This window comes from Ursus americanus, chromosome 17, assembly GCF_024610735.1.
Source record: "Ursus americanus isolate L20-20 chromosome 17, mUrsAme1.1.p, whole genome shotgun sequence".
Classification (NCBI taxonomy): domain Eukaryota; kingdom Metazoa; phylum Chordata; class Mammalia; order Carnivora; family Ursidae; genus Ursus; species Ursus americanus.
This window is the reverse complement of record NC_142143.1, coordinates 17,922,301-17,943,957: the sequence shown is the minus strand read 5'-3', so window position 1 is coordinate 17,943,957 and position 21,657 is coordinate 17,922,301. Positions and strand designations below refer to the sequence as shown.

Below are 21,657 nucleotides of genomic sequence, written 5' to 3'. Positions count from 1 at the left end.
TTATCGGTTAAATACCAACTTGGATCTGCCTGATTTCATCGGAAACACAGGTTCTCACCCAGCTCTGACCACAGACGCGTGCCATGGCCCAACATCCCTTCCAAGAGAACCTGGAAGCATGGGGCTATGCAGGGAACCACCACGGAAGACCAGGACAGCAGTGAGATGAGGCTGCCCAACAGTCTATTCCTGCCCAGTGATAACACAACCACAGAAGGAAGAGGTTGGGGCAAACCAGTCTAGTGACACAGTAAGACAGACCCGATATATTTTTCTCTGTTGTAATCATGCATACATCCAAAGTTGTCTGCTTAAGAACTCTCTGGGTGAGACAGGCAAATAGCTTCTTCTGCTGGCTCTGGTCAAACCAGCAGAATTAACCAACTGTGGAGCTGCATGTCCACATAGCTCCACCTTGACTGCCAGTCAACATCCCCCACACCAGCAAAGCTACGGATTGGGAAGCTTGCAGCCTGCAGCCTGGATGGCTCGCTCGCCCATGAGATTCTGGCAGAAGTAGTCCAGGCTAGAGCAGCAAAGGCAGAGTGGGAAGGAGGCCTTTAGGATGCCTTTGCCAATGCCAAACACGGAATGTAGTCAGCCTGCTTGAAGTTCAAGAGTGACATGATCCACCTGATGGATGACCCACAAATTAAACAGACCATTTCAGGTGAGTGGTTGGAGAGTCAAATGAACTCAAACTTCTTTTCTGATATTTTTCTGAATAAAAGATACCTACGGGGGGGAGGGCCCTAGGTGGTCGTCGGTTAAGTGTCTAACTTCGGCTCATGTCATGATCTCAGGGTCCTGGGATGGAGCCCTGCATCAGGCTCCCTGCTCAACAGGGAGCCTGTTTCTCCCTTTCCCTCTGCCCCTCCCCCTGCTCAGGCTCACTAGCTCTCTCTCTCTCTTTCTCAAATAAATAAATAAAATCTAATTTTAGATTTTAGTAGCACAAGGGAGTCCAGTAGCACAAGAGAGGTTGGCCTATGGGAAATGTATTACCTTGAGCTTTGAATTATTGATTTTTTAATGGGAACGTCTCTTCTCTCAAACCGAACTCTATGTTTCTTATATTTCTCTATTATCAACCTCCCATCCCTGGCATTTAGCATTTAAAAACAGCCTCTTAGCAAAGGCTCTGCTTAGAGGAAAGAATAAAGAGTCATAGGTGATATTTTTTAAGAATTGAAAGAAAATTCAATGCAAAGAATTTTTAAATAATTGCTTCTGAAAGGGCACAAAAATTAATGGTTTGTGGGTAACACTTCCATATTTTTTCCTTCAGTTTTTTTATTTTTTATCATCATAAATTTGAAGGCAAAAAAAATTGTGAGCAATATTCAAAGGGCAATAGAAATACTTTAATGTCACTGAAAACCCAGCAGAAATTAAAGCACTTCTGTCAGGATATCAGGGTTAAAGAAATTGTGAATCAGGAGAAAGACACACGGATGTTACTTTGAACTCCAAGCCATAACCTGGCTCGTAGGCCTGCCACAGTCTAATGCTGAATCAGTCAGAGCTCTTGGTGGCAATCACCAGAATCTTCTTTGACTGGTTTAAACATTTATATAAAGTTATTTTTAACTTTATTTATATATTTAAAAGTTTTTATTTAAAGTCTACCCCTCACCACTATTCCCCAAGTATCCAAGTACCAGGTCCTTAGTAACATGTCCTAAGCAGATAGCAATTGAATTTTTTTTTTAAAGATTTTATTTATTTATTTGACAGAGATAGAGACAGCCAGCAAGAGAGGGAACACAAGCAGGGGGAGTGGGAGAGGAAGAAGCAGGCTCATAGCAGAGGAGCCTGATGTGGGGCTCGATCCCATAACGCCGGGATCACGCCCTGGGCCGAAGGCAGACGCCCAACCGCTGTGCCACCCAGGCGCCCCAGCAATTGAATTTATATCAACAGTTGTGCTCTTTTTTTTCTCCCCAACAGTTATGTTTTTAATGCTTGGAAGGGAGCCTTGGTTCAGCCACTTAGAAATTATGTGATGTTAGGCAAATTACTCAACCCTATGAGTCTGCTTCCTCCTCCACAAAATTGAAACGATGCGTTTCTCATAGAGTTGATGTGATGACATTTTTGGAAATGGGGCACAAGCCTGGACTGGAATAGACACACGATAAATACCAGGTCCACACGTGCACAAGCCTTATGCTTTAATGGAGTAAGCAGCTACCTAGCTGTGTGATTGCCAAGGTCCCAGGAAACCCTCCCACCCCTCAACCAGCCCCCAATACACACACACACACACACACACACACACTCACACACATCTGCTCCCTGATGACTGAAGTCAGGGAATGCTGGGCTCTAGCCATGAGAAATGAGTTTGACAAGAGCATGGATTTGGGTAACCCACATTGAGGCAGATGTGGTAGCTATGAGAGCCCATTCGGAGAGCCGTTGTAGGGGAAGAGGAGGGGAAAAGGCAAAGGACGCTGTTGGTCTGGCAGTGGCAGGAAACAGACACCACAGAGAACTGCCTGGAAGTAAGAAGGGGTGAGGCAGCCACTGAAGTGGCCCAGATATTCCTCAAAGTGACAAACAACAAGCCCCATTTGCCCAATGTAGAGAGTGAGCCGTGAGTATAACTAACCCATATTATAGGGATTCTAGGATAGAAGTCACAAAAGACTGGGTTGGGCCGTGCCTGCATCACCTTGGAAAGGGCACAAACTACCCGCAACTCTTGGACACAGGCAGTCCCAGGTAAGGGGGGCAGGAGGGGCTTCAGGGGACATACGTGGACCTCAGGCACAGAGGGCTGAATTCATTTCTGACCAAAGAAAAATCCCTCCTATGTGTAATCCCTGATTTCTTTCTTTTTAAAGATTTATTTATTTGAGAGAGCGACTGAGAGAGCACAAGCAGGGGGAGAGGCAGAGGGAGAAGGGGAGAAGCAGACTCCCTGTCCAGTGGGGAACCTGATGTGGGGTCTGATCCCAGGACCCCGAGATCATGACCTGAGCAGAAGCCATGACCAGTGACTGAGCCCCCGACTGAGCCATCCAGGTGCCCCTGTAATCCCTGATTTCTAATATCACCTTACAGTAAACACCCACCCAGAATAACTCTCTATTTCTGACGGTCAAAGCAAAACAAATAAAAAACCTAAGTGAAATAGTGAACTGAGCCAGGAAGGCTTGAGAGAAAGTGTAGAAAGGTGAAGACTTCACGGGCAGGCCCACACCACATAGGCTCTTTTGACTCCCTCTGTCTTACATGAATGCCCTTCATCCCTGTCACTACCTGGTGGGCTCCTCTTCATCCTTCAAGACCCAGCTTAATTATTTACTGCCTTCTCTGTAAGACCGTCCCAGGACTACAGAAGGAATTAGTCACTCCTTCATTGTGCTTTATCTCACTGCTTGGGCACCTCCTGTGTCCCACTTCCTGTTTTCTTGGCTCACTTTTCTGACCCAGCCCTTGCTGTGGCACCAGCTGTGCCCAGGAATTACATGGCAGCCTTGTACCTCAGCCACACCCCCATCTCTTCATCACGGCCCCGTCCAGCCATCTTGACACATGTGCAAACCACAGCGGAAAAGAGAGTTAACATCCTATGGGGCAACCCTTGACCATCACAAGATGGGAGCTGGTGGAAAAAATGCCCCACTCCTACATGTCTCGGGGAACAACGTTGAGGGACATTCTACACAGCTGTTAAAAGGTCCCCAATGGATTGCATTCCAGTTGCCCTCAGCAGTAACCAGTTAATAATACACCCTTCAACTGGCTTTCAAGCCTTCCCAGTTTCATTCTGTCTAGCAAGCACCCCACACATACCTTGAAATCACTTCCCAAAATAAACTGCGGCAAACAAGCCCTCGACTCAGGCTCTGCTCAGATAACAAGTTCACAACGGTTTTGATGGTAAAGCACACAGAAAAACAGAACATCCACAAAGACCACTCTTCTATCCTCAACAGGTCAGCTTGGAAACCAGTCCCATTGTTACGAGGATTACAAAAAGAGATGGTATCTAGCAGGATCCTGCGGCTGGATGAGCATGAAACTATCACTCTCAGAGAGGAAAATAATCCCAGCTTTGAAAGATGTTAGTCGAAGGACCATCTGTGTGTAGCGAGGCCATCTCCTGCATGCAACGTGGCTTACTATCAATAGTAAGATAAATTAATCCTCTCTTCTAGAAATGGCCCACCCACAGTTAGAGTTCAGTCTTTTCCACTGGTGGCTCCTCGTCACCCGGAAGTCAGTGGGGCTTTTGCAAGAACCCATGATAATTTATATGAGCACCGTGCCTTGTATGCAGAGAGAATAAATGGCTCATCATTTTCATCTGACTACTATGCATGTAGATGAGTTGTGATTAATCAGAGAGAAATTCATTTAAAAAATGTTGCTGATTTGGGGCACCTGGGTGGCTCAGTCGGTTAAACACCCAACTCTTGATTTTGGCTCAGGTCATGATCTCAGGGCTGTGAGATCAAGCCCCCCAGAGGGCTCTGCTCTGGGTGTGGAGCTTGCTTAAGATTCTCTCTCTCCCTTTCCTTCTGCTCCTCTCCCTCCCTCTCTAAATTCATTCATTAATGAATGAAAATGTTACTGATTTCAGCCAGGATGTATGCTCTCCATCAGTGGTGCATATTCTAACATGGGGGGTATCTGCAAACTACTTGCAAATTACAAAGGGGCGCCATGTTCCAAAAGATTGACAACTCCCTGTTTTAAGTGATATGAATGAAAAACAATAATTGCTTAATAATAACCTCTATGCACTGAGTGCCTACATATATTATCTTAACCCTTTCCACAATCCTGCAAGAAAGTATTATTAGTCTTATTTTAAAGGTAAGAAAACAGATTTAGAATGTGTAAGGGACTTTCCTAAGGCCACGGGGATAATAAGTGATGAACTGAAGATCAAAACCCAGGCCTGTGAGACCTTATTATCACTCTCATTCATTCATTCATTCATTCACTCACTGGTAGGCACCTCTGGGGACATGGCACGTGCTAGAAACTTTGGGAAAACACAGCCGCTATCTAAGCCCTGCTTCTCAAAACATCTTTCTTCTGCCAATTTAATTCAATTACTCTGTCTTTCTGCTCAGCTTAAGCAGGTTTAGAGTAACAGAACCTGACCTTGTCTTTCGGCTTCTTTTCGCAGCCCCTAAGACCCATGCTGCCTATCCTTTTTCAAGGATTTCTTGTTCTTTTATCACCTGTTTGTTCTCTGGCCTTTAACTCGCCTACAGAGAAAGGTGAAAGAGGAGACAAGCCCAGTGACTTGCACCTCTTCTGAGAGCCCAGTCCCTTCCTTTAGCTGGGGAGGAGAGGCTGGGTCTGTAGAAAGGAATCAAAATGTTGGCAAGTACAGGGCCCCATCGTGTCCAGCCACGCTTCCATGAGGCACGGAGTGGAGGCAAGAGAGACATGTGTGGCCATGTTTTCCACGTGTGCCCTTTTTGTTCCAAAATCAGGGACAATCCCACTGAGAAACAGCTAACTGTGGGCAAGTCCCCCCTTTAAAATGCCACCGTGAACAAACCCAGCAAAGCCAAGCAGCCATCAACCCTGCTACTTACGACAGAATGACTGTCAGCCCAGTGACACGGTGAGGCTGGACCCAATCAACTTTGATGTATTTGAAATGTGTGATTCTCTGAGCACATGTATCCATCACAATGGCCCGGGCCGTTCCCTGACAGGGTGTCTCCTGACGAAGGACTGCTCAGAAGCACAATGAGCGGAAGTACTCTTCCCAGATCCATCCACAGACAGCACGTGGGTAAACAGAAGTGCCAACACAGCCACAGGACATCTCCAGGAACTGTTTCCAGGGACACATATGATGCTACAGTGACAAGGGAAACCCAGCATCCACAGTACCCACATCTGGTTTTGGTCAGGGTTGCCTTCTCCCGAGTCCCAGGGATGCCAGTCTCAAAACACAGCTGGCCCAGCTGCTCAATTAACCATGAGATCTACTCCGCGGAGTTCCCGAGTCTTAAAGAAGCAGGGTGGCAAATGCTCTTTGAGCCAGCAATCGAGCTCCTCTCAGAATTCTTCTGAATGCACACGCCAAGGTTTGGCTGTAGAGCTGTTCATCGCAGTGTGATGGTGACGGTGATGGTGATGGTGACGGTGACGGTGATGGTGATGGCGGGGTTGGAGGGGTACACAGCACTGGTCTATGCACTTGGTGTATATTAATTCAGTTTGTCCTCATAACAACCCCAACAGGTAAGTGAGACCATGGTCACCAGTTTACAAGTGAGGACAACTGAAGGAGTTAAGGCAGTGTCAGTATGACCCAGCCAGCGAGAGGCCGAGCTGGCGCTGTGGCGGCAGTCTCTCCGGAGACGGCTCTCCTGACCGGCTGTGCGGGTTTCGAGAAACCAACCACCGTCATGTGCTGCCTCCTTCAACTGTGCAGAACTTCCAATTTTATACCTTTTAGTCCTCAACAAAAAATGACAGAGAATCCATAATAATAAACTCATGACAGAATTATGAAACTACCTCCGAGACGAAATAACCTACTCTACTCTTCAGTCAGAATAAAACGTACTCGGGTTTTTTAAAGCATATTTAACTACTCTGGCTTCCAATAACCACCTTCTTGCTGTACCCTCCCCTGGTGTAGGGTGAGATCATCCCTCTCGGGTCTCTTTTTATAAGGACGCTAATCCCATTCATGAGGGCTTCACTCTCATGACCTAATCACCTCCCAAATACCTCCCCTCGAAATATTATTACGTCAGGGGTTAGGTCTGCAATATATGAATTTTAGGGGGACACAACATTCATTCTGCAGCACCAAGACTCAGAGAAGTTAAGAAATGTATTCAAAGTCACACAGCCAGTAAGCGGTAAAGCCAAAATTCAAATTTTCTGGACCCAAAACGCAATGTTCTTTCTACCAAGTAATGTTTCCAAAGGACTATGAGCTTACGCCCTTAAAAAAAAGCACCGATTCCAAGTGAATTTAATATTTTGTCCCATGATCTTATGAGAACCAATAAATGCCTCTCCTCCAAGTACCTGAGAGCTTCCATGAAGGACCCAACCTAAAAACAGAGGTGATTCCTGCCCCCTACACAGAGCCCGTCTCAAATAATCCTGATGCAAGTGGTACAAGATCCCCACCTCTCTGTCTACTTATTTCACTCTTCTCTTTACCACTGTTCACAGCCACAAATATTAAGCTCTAGCGGATCCCTTACAATTTCTGCTGAGAAACGGGGATGTAACTCCAAGGCGGATTCCTTCAGAACGTAACCCTGGAAATATTAGCATCCTTGACCTACCCGTAGAAGGGCTGCGGTGGCTCAGGTCGGAGCCCCTCCCCACCACCCGCTGTCAGGGTTAATGGACTAGTCCAGCTGGGTCTCAGCTCATTCTCCCCACTCAGAGTGTTCACTGCCAGGCGAGCAACCCAACCTGACCAATACGACCGTGGAAACAGCCTGTGCTGAGTTAGCACCACAATCCACAGGTCTGGGCTGGCAGTAGGAGATAGTCAGGGATGGGGGATCCGAGCAGCAGAGCTCTACGGACTGCCGGCTTTCTCCGGACAACTGGAGGGTGTGAGCGCGGCTCTTCAGAACGCTGGCGGCTCTAACAGATGCGTTCCCATTATCATTTCAGCCTGTCATTTGCAGAAATCTGATTTCTCTTACGACGTGTGGCATGCCAATGGGGAGGCGAGACCCATCCTACGTGGGCATTGGCCTCTCATCCTTTTTAAACTTCTGCGTTTGCTGTCCCCTGAAAAGCTAGTTCCCAGATTTCCCCCCCGCGGTCACCCTCCTCTCTCCTACTTCATTAGATAGCCTTACCCTCTGACACGGTCAAACTTCTCCCCAGAGACCCACAGGACACATCTTAGGACCGAACACCTTACAATCATCCTGTCGTAGTTTGGCTACAATCAATATGCTTTGGGCATGTTACTGACTTGACTGTAGGTTTAAGAAGCACAAGGACATCTTCTCTTTATACTAGCAGCGCTTGCGGAGATGCTGAAAATAACGAAGGCTGGGATGGGAACATTTCACCTGAACCCTTTTGCAGAGATGCCTCTGAGAAGAGAAGGTGACGGGTGCCAGGAGATCAAAGGCATCAGGAAGTGTTTGCAGAGTTTTGCTGGGGGCTGTGCTCCTCTGGAATCCGAACTGTCACCAGCACATGGAGCCGGGCTGACTTATGAAGTGGGCCGCATGCTCGTTTGGTATTCTGGAAAGGCAGTGGCGTGTGTTGGGGGGCCGAGGCGTGCTGGCGACTCTGGGGTCTGCCAGGCTTTCACTCTCTCCAGCTTGCCCCTGCCTCCCAGCAGGAGCTGACCCGGGCTTGGAAGAGGTTAACTAGCACAAACAGCTATCATTTGTGACGAGTGGGAAAGCCCCATGTGTTGCCCCAGCTTCTCTTTATGAGGCAGGAGGGGTGGTTTTTCTCTGTTGTTCAGACGGTTGGCACAAGGTAAGTACCCAGCATGCTTCTGCTTTAGGAACTGGAAGGGGCCTGTCTCCAGGCAAGTGTTCAGGAGGCAAATAAGAAAAGGAAGGCATCAGAAACCCTCCTGTTTCTCAACTGGGGGAGGCGAGGGGTGACGGGGGTAGGGAGAGAAGTTGGGGTAGGGTGGGGGTAGGAGCAGAATAGCGCTGAATAAATGCGTTCACCTCGACCTAATCGGTTCAAATGCTCTATTTTCAGACCCCATCTGCTTATCTCAAGGAAAGTTTGGGGAACAGCTCCCGTCCCATTGTGAGCCCATCATTTTGCAAATCTATTCCCGTCAGAGCTCTCATTATAACAGATGTCAGCGGAGGAATCCGAGCTGTCGGGGAACCGCCAACCATGAAAAGGAGGGGCAGAGGCAGCGAGCTGCAAACAAAACAGTCGCCCCCACCACAAACGTAAACAGCCTTGTTTGTCACAATATTTTCCCACATTGCCTGACAATTCCAGGGGACTTCTTTCAAAAAGAAAAAAAGGGGGGGGGGATCACTGTAACAATGAGGAGGCCGAATTCAGCAAGTTCGCCTCCTCCAAGTTGAAGGATTTGTAACCTGTTCCTAAAATCATCTTTCTCTGCAAGGAAAATGAACGTGTGTCCCTTCCCTACAGGAGAGTTTCTTGCCAACACTAAAAATGGTGCACTAGCTTTTAGTCTGGGCAGCAATGTGAAGGGTTTAAACTGTGGGATTTGTTCCCTTTTTTCTTTCTTTTTTCTTTTACCTTTTTTTCCCTCTCTTTTGGTAAACCCTGCCTCGCCCTGGGTTGTGATCAATGCAAGACCTAAAATTTTGCACACTGTGAGAAGAGAACAATTTCTTGCCAGCCCTACCCTCTTGTCAGATAATCCACGTGAGATAATCATCTGGGAGGTCCGTAACCGTAAGAACTCAGTCAAGGGCTGCTTACCCCGGGAAGCATTTTGTCTAAACTGGGTTTTCTGTTGTCCAAAGAAAGCAAAGGCTTGCTTTTGGAACTGGAAATACTGAGGGCTCCAGGTTTTCACCCAGCTCTTGATTTTGGTGGTTTGAAGGCAAGTCCCTCTCACTACATTTTTGATAAAAGAAACTGAACTCGGGAACTATTAAAAGCTAGCAACCATCAAAATAGATTAATTCCAGGAACCTGAGAGACTTCCCTGAATTCCCACTGAATATCGAAGCCCATCAGTGACATAGTTTGAAGACAGAAGGCCTCACACACACGGGAGCTTGAGTTAGTCACTCGGAGTTAGTTAGTTCTTTGTTGAAAAGAAGACAGATCCCTAAAATAGCACTTTGGTTTTTTAAAAAGTCCACTTTAACCAAAATTCTAAAACTGCATAATGAGACACTGTGGGGTTCAAGTTTTGACATAACTTGGGTGGTGATGTTTGGTTGGTTTACTTTTCTATTTTTAAGACCAAATGATTAAGGCTGACTCCGGTGTTGTGGCCTGCCCACGTGCCCCATGAAGGCACTTACAAGCAAGAATTCCTTGGGACACCTGGGTGGCTCAGTCGGTTAAACGTCTGCCTTCGGCTCAGGTCATGATCTCAGGGTCCTGGGATAGCAGCCCACGTCAGTCTCCCTGCTCAGTGGGAAGCCTGCTTCTCCTTCTCCCCCTGCTGCTCCCTCTGCTTGTGCACTCTCTCTCCCTCTGTCAAAAAAATAAATAAAATCTTAAAAAAAAAAAAAAAAAACAGCATACTAGCGTATGCTGTTCTACGCTTCACGGAAACTCTCTAACTTTCATGCCAACAAGGCAGCCAGGCCAATGTCAGTATTCCCATTTTATAGTTGAGGAAACTAAGACCCTCAAAGAGCTAAGGTTTAGAGCTCTGTATTCCAACCCTAACGCTTTTCCTCTACATCCTATGTATGAAAAGTCCCATCAACTTGGTGCACAGTCATCTGCACCTTGGGATACCAAACAGCCACAAAAACAGGGAAGAGAAGAATATTCATCCAGATGAGAAAACGTTTGCAACATATGAAGCAGGAAAAAAGGCCTGATGCCAGAAGTAATGTGTCGTACGATATAATTTGTTTTATCAATGGATTCATTTACGAGCCTGGATTAGAAATATGTATACAAATACTAATCGTGGTTATCACCAAATGGTGAGGATTTGACTTTCTTTCCTATACTCTGCATTTAAAACATCTGACACGATAAACTTATAAAATTGTATTTTGTCCATCAGAAGAAAAGTCATGTATTTGATTGGCAGTACTTAATCACAAATAATGTTCTGGACGAAAGAAAGCTTAATTAAGAGAGGAAAATCGCTCAATTTTATTTTGTTGAAGTCTCTGCGAACTCCTGTCACAATGACACGGAAACCTCTTGACTTTCAGATCTACGACCTCCACGGCAAAATCAAATAGTGTCATCTGCCGTTGGAATGGTATGCTTATTAAATTATCATTAGTATGTGTGGCTTGCTAACTACGGGACAGAATGCAGAGAGAGGAGGGAGGCCACAGTAACCGTTCTAGTAGCATCTAGCCTTGCCAGCCTCATCTAACAAGGGGGTGAGATGCCGCACTGAGTCTTCCAAGAGGTCACATCAAACCACTCCTGCCCCACAGGCAAGGGGAAGCGTGGCTCACACGGAAACGAGGAATTATGTGTCTGCTGGCATGACTGGAACCGATGCCAATCAAACAAAAGTTCCGCCTTCCGTTCAGTCCTTGACGGGCTGTGATTCCTTTCAGATGGAGTCGGCCAACAGACTGAGCTACCGAGTATTTTCTGGCTGCATTTCATAACGCTAATGATGTAAATGAATATTTAGCCTCAAATATTAACTTGGAGCCACAATGCTGGTTATGTCCTCGAACTCAGTAATGACTATACTTATTGAATACTACGGTGATTTGTCATTGCTGGAAACAGCAAAATTGTCCCCTCAGATTTCCAGGCAGGAATTCATTCTGACAATATGAAGTTTAATATTTTTAATCCCCCCGAAGACCTCTTGGCTGATGGGCTGCTTGCTAGTTCGGCACCTTCGGCACCTGCTATGGTCTTGACTGCTGCTCCTTTCCACTGTGCTTTTGGCCGCATGGGTCTCAGTTAAGAAACATCCTCCCCTTAGTCCCTATTTTCTGTGAAAAGGTCCCCTGGGTGACCTCAGAGTCTAGGTAAACAGTAAAACTGTGGTGCCCAGCCTGGTTTGGGGATCCAAAGCACACCCTGTACTCGGGATAGTTAAAGTTTCTGAAGCTGCCTTTTGAAAGCAACATTTCCTGACATCATGTTTACAGCACGTGTTTGAGGTTGAACTATACGAAGCTGACGTTTTTGTAGGGCAAAAAGGGTTAAAGATCAGCAATTTGACTTTGTTCAAGCACAAAATACTTGTCAAGCTACAAATTTTCAGATCATAAAATCAGATAATGATCCACCGAAAATGCATGACATAGGTTAATATTCTGCCACCTTCCTTCTCAATAAACGATAACCCTCCATCGCTGACATTTTATGGGCAGAGAGATGTTTGGTGTAGAGTCACTGCCTGGGTCTGAACTCCAGCCTGGCATTTGCTAACAGCGCCGTAGTGGACAAGTCTGACTTTCTCTAGGCCTCAGTTTCCTTGTCAGCAAAATGGGGCTATTCTAGTACCTAGGTCATAGGCTCCCTGTACGGATGAATGAAGTACATTAAGTGCTTAGCCCCACACCTGGGCATATAGTCAGTGCTCCATAAATTAAACTCTTTGATCCAGTCAACAAAATTATCTATCATCTCTTATTATCTCCAAAAATGCCCTCATGGAGCATTCATTCTGATGGATGTTATTGTTTTATCAAAATTCTTTGACGGGTGTTTCAAGGTTCTTCTCGTCCCAGAAATATCTGCCAGTCACCAGCCTGGAGGCAGACTTAGGATTCAAGTAAGTATCCCAACAATTATTCGGAGACTCCATACATCCAGCTGGCATGCTCTGGAAGAGGGGAAAGGAGGAGGAGGATGTTGGGGTATCTCATAATTGCATTCATCTTCCTACACCTGCAATCACACTCCCAAATACTTGTCCATGCATGACCCTGGGCATCCACGACCCGGTAGGAGAACCCCCGCGCTCCTTCCCAGGTCCCGCTCTAACTTCAGACATGGAGCATCAATCCTAGCTTTCTGTCACAACTCAAACAGTGGTGTTCATTCATTCATTCATTCATTCATTCATTCATTCATTCATTCCACAACCACTTGCTTCACATTTACTATGCACCGGTTACCATCTTAGGGATAAAGGAATGGAAAGAGACTACACTCCACCCAAAAGAAACTTACAGTACTGTTAAAGAAAATGTCAAATGAACAAGCAATTACAGTTAGCTGTAGTAAGTGGTAGGAGACCATTCGCCATGGGTCTCTCAAATCTCTGCATATCTTGCCAGCAGAAGCACTAACTGCCCTTTCGCTCACACTGTCTCTTCAAGAATGTTTGTATAGCAAACAGCTTTGGAGGATACAGTATTGCCCTCCAGAGAAAAGAGAAGGTTTGTTTTTGGTTTGTTTTTTTTTTTACTGTCTAGTATAATAAAGCTAAGGTCTCTCCTTGGGGTAAATTTGGGACAGATTTGCTTGCAACCCACTATAAAAGATTTACGTCCTCTAAGCTATGGGTTTCTCTCCTGTGATTCAACCCACGCATGTACAGAGGTCACCAGGCCCTCAGTACGTCACTCACCTAAATTGAGCTCAGGAAGCCAGTGCAAGAAAATGAGGCTGTTCTGGCAATGGCTATTTCTGTCACTCTGACCCAGGGGTCTCGTGTCCTCTGCCAGAATTTAGGAGACTATGGAAGGCTAATATTTGAGGGCAATCTTTCCAGACATGGGGATTAAGGAGCCAAATCCTGAAGGCTCAGTAGAGTTCACTTATCAAAGTGGAGGGAAGTTGCCTCAGATGGGGAAAAAAAAATGGCACGAATATTCTGTTTCCCTGAAAGCTAGAAATGACTTTCCTGACCTTCACCCACACCCATAGTTTTGTGAGCCTCTAATTCCCTGTAATATAGCCCTCACTGCTTGAAATACCTACAGTGGATTCTGTTTTCTTGGCAGACCAACCTTATTGATACAAAGAGATGGGAAAATCAAGAGAGAACAGGACAGTATATGGAACAAGGACACGGAAGTAATGGAGATGAGGAAGGGATTCAGAGTTTGAGTGAAGGAGAGGACCTTAAAGAGGTGGAGGAATCCTTCTCTGATTCTCTCAGAAGAGAAGGAAGCAGGGAAGAGCATGAGTAAATCAAAGTGAAACAGAAAGCCAGGACACTAAAGGTTCTTTTCTCTCTCCGAAGCAATAATAATTACTAACGTTTATTGACGCCCTGGTATGTGTCAAACAATGATCTAATGACTTTGTATGTATTAGTTCATTTCATGTTCATGATGTAATAAAGACAATTATTATCATTTCCACATTACAAAAGAGGGAACTAAGGTAAAGGAGATTGAGTGCAGAGCCGGAATTTAACTTGGGCAGTCCATCTTCAGATAGATCTAGATATAGGTAGAGATACAGATATGGATATTCAGTTACAGAATTGGAATCGGATTAATATCCTTGGTTCTTGCTCATTTATTTTTTTAAAGATTTTATTTATTTATTTGAGAGAGAGAGCATGAGCAGGGGGAGCGGCAGAGGGAGAAGCAGACTCCCCGCTGAGCAGGGAGCCTGATTCAGGGGCTCAAAACCAGGACCCTAGGATCATGACCTGAGCTGAAGGCAAATGCTTAACCTACTGAGCCACCCAGGTGCCCTCATTTATTATTTTAATAAGGAAAAATCACCTATCTACGCACCCCCCCATACACGAACGACAATGTTGACAAGTTACATGTACTTATGTGTTTCCCCAGTTCTGTTCCTGTGCCTCTCGCCATCTGAACTAATCATCATACTGAATCTTGTCACTATCATACTTTTATTTATTAGAATATAGTCTTGTTTTTGGCTCAGGTCATGGTCTCAGGTTGTGGGACCAAGCCCCACATCAGACTCTGCTTGTCCCTCTCCCTCTGTTCCTTCCCCCTGAGCACTCATTCTCATTCTCTCTCTCTCTTTCCATCTCTAAAATACATAAATAAATTAAATCTTTAAACTATAGTTTTATGACATATATGTGTATACCTAAAAATTACATATTTAATTTTAACTTTTCTTAACTTGAATAAAAAGGTGATGTGTTAAATGTAATCTTCTGAAAGAATTTTTTAAAAGATTTTACTTATTTATTTGAGAGAGAGAGAGCATGAGCAGGGAGAGGGGCAGAAGGAGAAGCAGGCTCCCTGCTGATCCCAGGACCCTGGGATCATGACCTGAGCTGAAGGTAGACGCTTAACCAACTGAGCCACCCAGGAACCCCCTGAAACAATTTTTTTTCACACTTTATTAAACATGAGATTATGTATATTGTTTGAACTTTTCAATTCTTTCATATTATTATTAATACTTTTGTCTACTTGACCTATCAATTACTGAGAAAATTGTACTAAAATCTCCCTAGTGTGGTATTGGATTTGTCGATTTTTTCTTGTAGCTAATTTTGGTTTTATCATTCTGAGGGTATGTTGCTAGGCAAATACACGTTTAGAATTTTTATATTTTTCTCATAATGTGAACCCTTGTCATTATGTAGTAACTTTCATTATTTCTCATAGCATTCTTGGCCTTAAAGTCTGAAGTTATTAATATTGCTTTCTTATGACTAGCGTTTGCCTGTTACATCACTTTTTATACTTTCGGTTTTTTTGTATCTTCATGTTTTAAATTTGCCTCTTTAAAAAAAATAAAATAAAATAAAAAATTTTAAAAACGCTGTTTGACAATCTTCGTCTTTTAACTGGAATATATGCAAGTTAATTTTTTGCAATGACAAATATATTTGGGTTTACTTCTACCAGTTTAGTTTGTACTTTCTATTTGTCTCACACTTTGTGTTTCTTTCCTCTCTTGGATTGAATTTTTTTCTTATTCCATGGACTCCTAGCAATTTAGAATTTATAATCACTATTTCTATTATTTCATATTTCCATATAGATTATAGCATGCCTATTTAAGTTACTAAAGTCTAAAATTAATCATACATTTATCCTCATCCCATGAAATGCAAAGCCTTAAATTGCTTTCTATTCAATCAGCCATTTCTAAGTTGCATGCTATTGTTGTTCTGTTTATTTAATTCTGTCTCGGCTTTTCACCATAAATGTTTTATATAATTGATGTTTGTTTCAGAGATACACACACACACACACACACACACACACACACAGCTTTTTCACTAATCATACCTTCTTGTATCTACGAACCTTCCATCTAGGAACACCTTTATCATCCCTCAAATACATCCTTTCAGAATTCTCTGTAGTAAGAGCCTGTTGGTAGCAAACTCTCTGTTTTTGTTCTTCCTTGAAATGTCTTTATTACACCTTGACTAGTAGATTTTGAGCTGCAGAATCCTGGGTTGACAGTTATTTTCTCTATACATTCACAAAATTCCACTGTCTCTACTTGCTTTCATTCCTGCTGCTCACAAGTCAGTCCCATTCAATTGCCATTCTTTTATAACTAGTCTCTTTTTCTCTATATGCTTTTAAGATACTCTCTTTCTTTGGGGATTCTGAAGTTTGACTGTGATGTTTCTAGCTGTGTATTTCTTTCCCTTCACCTTGATTGGGGTGAAGGGAAAGATAGATTCCTAACTATGAAGATTGGTGTTTTTCATCAGTTCTGAAAAATACTTATCACTCTCTCTTCAAACCTTTCCTCTCCCTCATACACCTCATCTCTACTGAAACTCCAAATATTAGACCACTTCACTCTATCCTGTGTCTCCTAATCTTTCTTAACTATTTTTCATCTCTTTATTTCTTTGTGCTTCATCCTGGATACTTTCTTCAGATCTAAGTTTCAATTCATCAATTCTCTTTTTCACTGTGCCTCCTCTACTATTAAAATCCATCCACTGATGGTTTTTCTCTCTTCATCTAGTACAAGTCTCAAAGCAGACCATTTTCCTTGCTGTTCCCTGCTCGAGGAGTTGGCAGCTTTATTTTTAGTTTCCCCTTACATACTCAGCTTCTGTTGGCTTGTGGGGTGGCAGCAATATTTGGGGTCTCTTATTCTTCTCACTTGCAGTAGAATCTAGTCTTTCTCCTTTTTCCCATTACAATCAACACAAACTTCACTGGGGTTTCAGCAGATGTCCTCAGAAAGAAAGTGTCATTGGAAATCTGTATGCCTCTTTGATTTCCTTCCCTCCTAACAGCTCATTAATGAATTTTAGGATTTTTAAAAATTGTATTCTGCATTTGAAGATTTCACTGGGAGGGTAGTTCAGTGTCCTATCCACCGTTCTGACAAAAATAGAAAACTGGTTTGTTTTCAATCAGGATAAGAACAGACTCCAAATCCAGCACTACACATCTCAGGTTTTGTGGAGCGATTCAAGCAGATGTTGCATATATATGATGTATGAAAAGCAAGTGGCAAATAAATGTATACGATACAACCCAATTTATGTAAAAATAAATATTAAAAAAGCTTGAAATACACATTTGTTTGTATATGGATATGAGCACAGAGAAAGATGTAAAGGGTTACATACAAAATGGTCTGGGTTATTTCAGAATGGCCAAGATAGGATGTGAGAAAATAAGGGAATATACTACAAAAAGAGAAAAAATATACAAGTTGATAAAATGTACAACAAAATATTCTTCTGAATATGTACAAGTTTAATAAGTCTATGGACAAGGACTGAAAGGTAACATGGACAAATGTCTCAATGATTAAGATATTACCTTGCCCAACTATAAAGGGGTTGACCAGATGGTCCTGCACATATCCTTTAAATTTCCATTTCAGTAACCCTGAATTACGATGAATACACAGCAATCTCTTCTCTTTCCCAGTTACACTCCTGAACCACTTTCTCTGCCTTATTCTATACTTACATTCCAGCCCATCCATAGTGCCCACTTTTATTTGTCTTTACAACAACTCTATGAGGAGAGGTCCAAATGCAGAGAGGAAGCATCCTAGGAAAATCTGATTAGCGAGGGAAACCAAGACACTCATCCAGAGGAGGTGATGATGAAGTCACCTCTTGTAGAATGGGTGGGAGTTAAACAGGTGACTGCATACCCAAGGAACTGAATCCAGGGAACACGGCATGTCATGACTCAATACCAACCTTTTCATTGGCAAAGGAAGCTATGTGGATATATTTTTTAAAAGATCAGATTACACATTTGCCCTTATAGAGGAGCCAATATTTGGAGACTCATTGAGTTTAAAGCTATGGCCAAACGGTCCTGTCACTGCTCCCTCTGGAAGGACCCAAGACACATCTTCCCTAAGAGATTGGTGGGATCAACCCTATATTTCAATTAGCATTATGTTCCTTGTTGGTTTTAGATTTTTTGTAATTTTTGTTTAGATGATGAACTGAACAAAATAAGCACTTAGAAGAGAGAATATTTCCTTGGGATCTTAAGGGATATGGGAGAAGGGGAGAAAATTGGACATTTAATGGTGAGGTGGTGCAAAATGGTGAGGTGCTTTGAAGGAGGTCATTGTAAGAGAAAGGAAGAGTGTTGAAGTCTGAAGCTACTACAATTCAGTAATTTACCATCTAGATTTTCTGTGCTGTCCTATGTGTAGCCACTAAACACATATGATTATTTAAACTTTAAATAAAATTAAAGATTCAATTTCTCAATCTCACTAGCCGTATTTCAGGTGCTCAACAGATAACTGTGGCTAGCAGCCACCGCATCAGACAGCTCAAATAGAGAATACTTCCATTATTGCAGAAAGTTCTATTGGACTGAACTGAGAAGTAGAGCTCAGAAGGGAAAAGCCTTCCCTCATGTCCTACTACACATTTACAGATACAATTTTCAATGCAGGGCGCCATTGTCCAAAATCAAACGTCTTACATGGAATTTCTATCCACCTCAGTAAACATTTATTAACCAGCTTCTAGATGCAAGACACCAAATCAACCACCGGGGAAGACAGAGAAACTAATAAATTAGACAAGCCCACTGCCCCTGACCTGCTTCAGGGGCTGAAAGAACTCAGGGAACTTTTCCTGAAGCACGATTTCTTCCGAGGCTGGAATTATACAAGGTACCACATCAGAAAGTCTCCAATCTTAGAGTTGAAGTGAAGGTCTCTGGAACTGTGGGGCGATGGAATAGGATTTGTACACTGGGACAACATAGGTCTCCAGGAGAGAATCCAAGACGAGGATTCTTTTAAAGCTTTCTCCCCTGCCCCATTTCAGGGTAGAATAGAATGTGCTGGTGTGGCAGCACGTGATCTAACGTGGTTCAAGGTTGTGTGAAACTAAATTGTCACCTTCCTCCAAAGAAGGAATATAAATAGGCTTGTCTTGGCCTATTTCCTCTTTTGTAAAATGTGCGTTGGATTGCAAAACTATTTTCAGCCACAAAAATATCATGTTCGAGTGACATTTTTTTATTGAAAATATGAGAAAAAAAATAAGATTTTACTCATCTGGCTCGACCCCAGGACCTCACCTGCGGGCTGTCAGAGGGTCGATGGTGGTCTCTTAAAGCACATAAGGAACTCTGAGACAGGAGAGAGAGCTCCACAGCACGGGAGTGCCACGGTCTGTGCCTTGAATGTACAGTGACACTGTACAGTGGGGGCCCAGGGAGTAGATGGATGTTACATGACTCAGATCACCAATTCTTCCAAAACGGACGAGCAGTTAAAAAAAATTCTGCCAAAGAAAATGCAGGCTGAAGGTAATGCAAAGAATGCATGTAAAGGTAACCCACATGATATTTCTAATATTTGCTCAGTTTCTACCTAAGAAAAATAGCAATTTAGTATGGTTCAAACTAAGGCTTGCAGACAAGGAGAAAACGGCTCTATTTCCAGTGCCGGCCAATCAGCCACGTTATAAGGCAGACGCAATGACCATCTACTAAGACTTGATAGGAAGTGAGCCCCCAAAGGGTGAAATCATCAACATCATTTGCAATATGGACTTATATCCACTATCCGCAACTGTGAACCTCACTGTATGTGTGAACACACTCTGCCCGAAGATGCTGGCTCACCATAGAATGACCGAAGACAGGAAAGTGATTTACTTACTTCATCTTGACATCATCTCCTAACTCTGTCTGTTGGTGTATGTCATCACGTAGGTAATAAGTCAGGATAGCAGTGCCGGTCGTGGTCCCCAGTGAAAAACAGGAGGCGATGACTCCAAGATCACCGACCACAGGACCCCCGCGGGGCCTCTGATGCGGATGGCTTACCTTCTGCTGCCATCTCGTGGTAAGCGTCCGGAGAGCACGCCTTGGGGACCGGGGAACTGGGGAGGACCGGCTTGGACCAGGGAACTCCAAACTCGTGGTGAGCCTAGAGCCCAAAGAAAAGAATCTGAGTCCTTACAAGTGTCACTGCCCTAACAGCTAGGGAGTTTGAGGACACGGGCCAGCGTCAGGGTCCTGCCACATTAGTTACCTCGCTTCTTTGGACCCCTCTTTCCTCTATCTGTAAAACGTTGGCGATTTGCAAACTCTAGGTGAACTTCAGGAAACACGGGCCGTTCTGAAATGTCTATGATATTTATCAGGCGCCACTTTTCATTTTACTAGCTTCCAAACCTTTCATTTACTGCGCCACAAAGCTCTCCCCACCCTTGTCTGTTTCTATCTCATTGTGTACACGCGTGTTGAAATACATTTCTAGGTCTAAGATCGAGCTGCTCAGGCCCAGGGCGCCACGTGGGCGTGGGCGAACGGAAACTTAGGTAACCTTCAGGTCCCTTGAAGTGCTCTGCTTGGCCAGAAGCACAGTATATCAGGTCCGCCAACCCCCAATCGCGGAGCCAACTCTGCGTTTTCTTCTTATTTCCTTGTTCCTTATTCTCTGTCCTATAAAAGCTTCCTGTCTTTGGCGCCTGGCTGGCTCAGTCCCTGGATCGCGCAACTCTTGATCTCAGTGTTGTAGGTTTGCGCCCCACACTGGGTATAGAGATTACTTAAAAATAAAATCTTAAAAAAAAAAAAAAAAAAAAGGTTCCTGCCTTCTGCCCCATTTTGCAATTCTCCGGACCCTTGGGAATGGAGACCGCCCACTTTATGAAGTGTTAAATGAAGTTTATATCACCTAAATTGTCTTCTTTAATTATTTTAAAACATGTTTGCCTCTTACAGTTAGTAGGTTGCTGTTTGCTTATTTTTTGTTTTGTTTTGTTTTACTTCTTATTTTGAAATAATTGTAGATTTTCAGGACATTGTGGGGGCGGGGAGTACAAGCAGGTTCCATGCACACTTCTCCACCTCCCCCCATGGTAACAGCCTATATAGCTACAGCGCATGAGCAAAACCAGGAAATCCACACGCGTGGAAGTCCAGAGTTTATTCAAATTTTACCAGTTTTACTTGCACTTCTTTGGGGGGGGGGGACATTTTTATTTATTTGCTCATTTTAGCTTACCTGGCTCCTACTACAGTGCCTGGTAGACAAATGACTTTCCTTGTTGATGAAGGAAGACATAGAGAAAGAGAGGATGAAAGGAGGGGGGAAGGGACTCCTGGCAATTAATAAAACAAATACACCAATAAATTGAAAATGGTACTTAAGTGGATTTTTCTGAGATAACAGGCTAGATCAATGTTAAAATGCAGCTTCTCACTCAGAGTTTCACTCAGGAGATCATTTGATATGCCAGTCGTCAAGACGCCCATACAAAGGACATCGCTGCAAATTACAGACTCACTTGGGTTTCAGCTGCTGTTCAGGTGGCCGATGAGACCCCGACACGCACCTTTTCTTTGTCTCTTTGTTGTTTTAAGTCTGTCTCAAAAGTGCTGCTGAAAGTCTGTTTTACTTGGGGCGGCAGCTCACTCTCCGGGTCTTCATTTTCCATCTGAAAAATGGCCAGTGTCCTTCTCAGAAATGAAATTCTAATAACTCTATGGCTCTATAATATCAGAACTTTCTTTTTAAACCTACTCTTGTATTACATATAAATGTAATAAATATTTGCTTGCCCCCCAAAATGTATTGAAAAAGAAAACTCAAATCACCTATAATCTCATCCACTGATGATACAGAATTAACATTTTGAAGGTTTTACTTTTACTTGGGTTCTTTCTACACCTG

At 43.7% G+C, this 21,657-nt stretch overlaps 1 protein-coding gene across 1 annotated transcript in view; it reads right to left on the bottom strand.

The window, feature by feature from the left end:
• The window catches only part of C17H12orf42 (chromosome 17 C12orf42 homolog), a 176,469-nt gene extending 155,048 nt beyond the window's left edge, over positions 1-21,421 (bottom strand). Inside the window, exons 1-2 of the mRNA XM_087869097.1 lie at positions 21,320-21,421; positions 19,803-19,905 (exon numbers count right to left, since the gene is read on the bottom strand). Coding sequence (XP_087725223.1) covers positions 19,803-19,905; positions 21,320-21,421 — 205 coding nt within the window. The remainder of the gene's footprint in view (positions 1-19,802; positions 19,906-21,319) is intronic.
• Between the last annotated feature and the right edge of the window lie 236 nt (positions 21,422-21,657).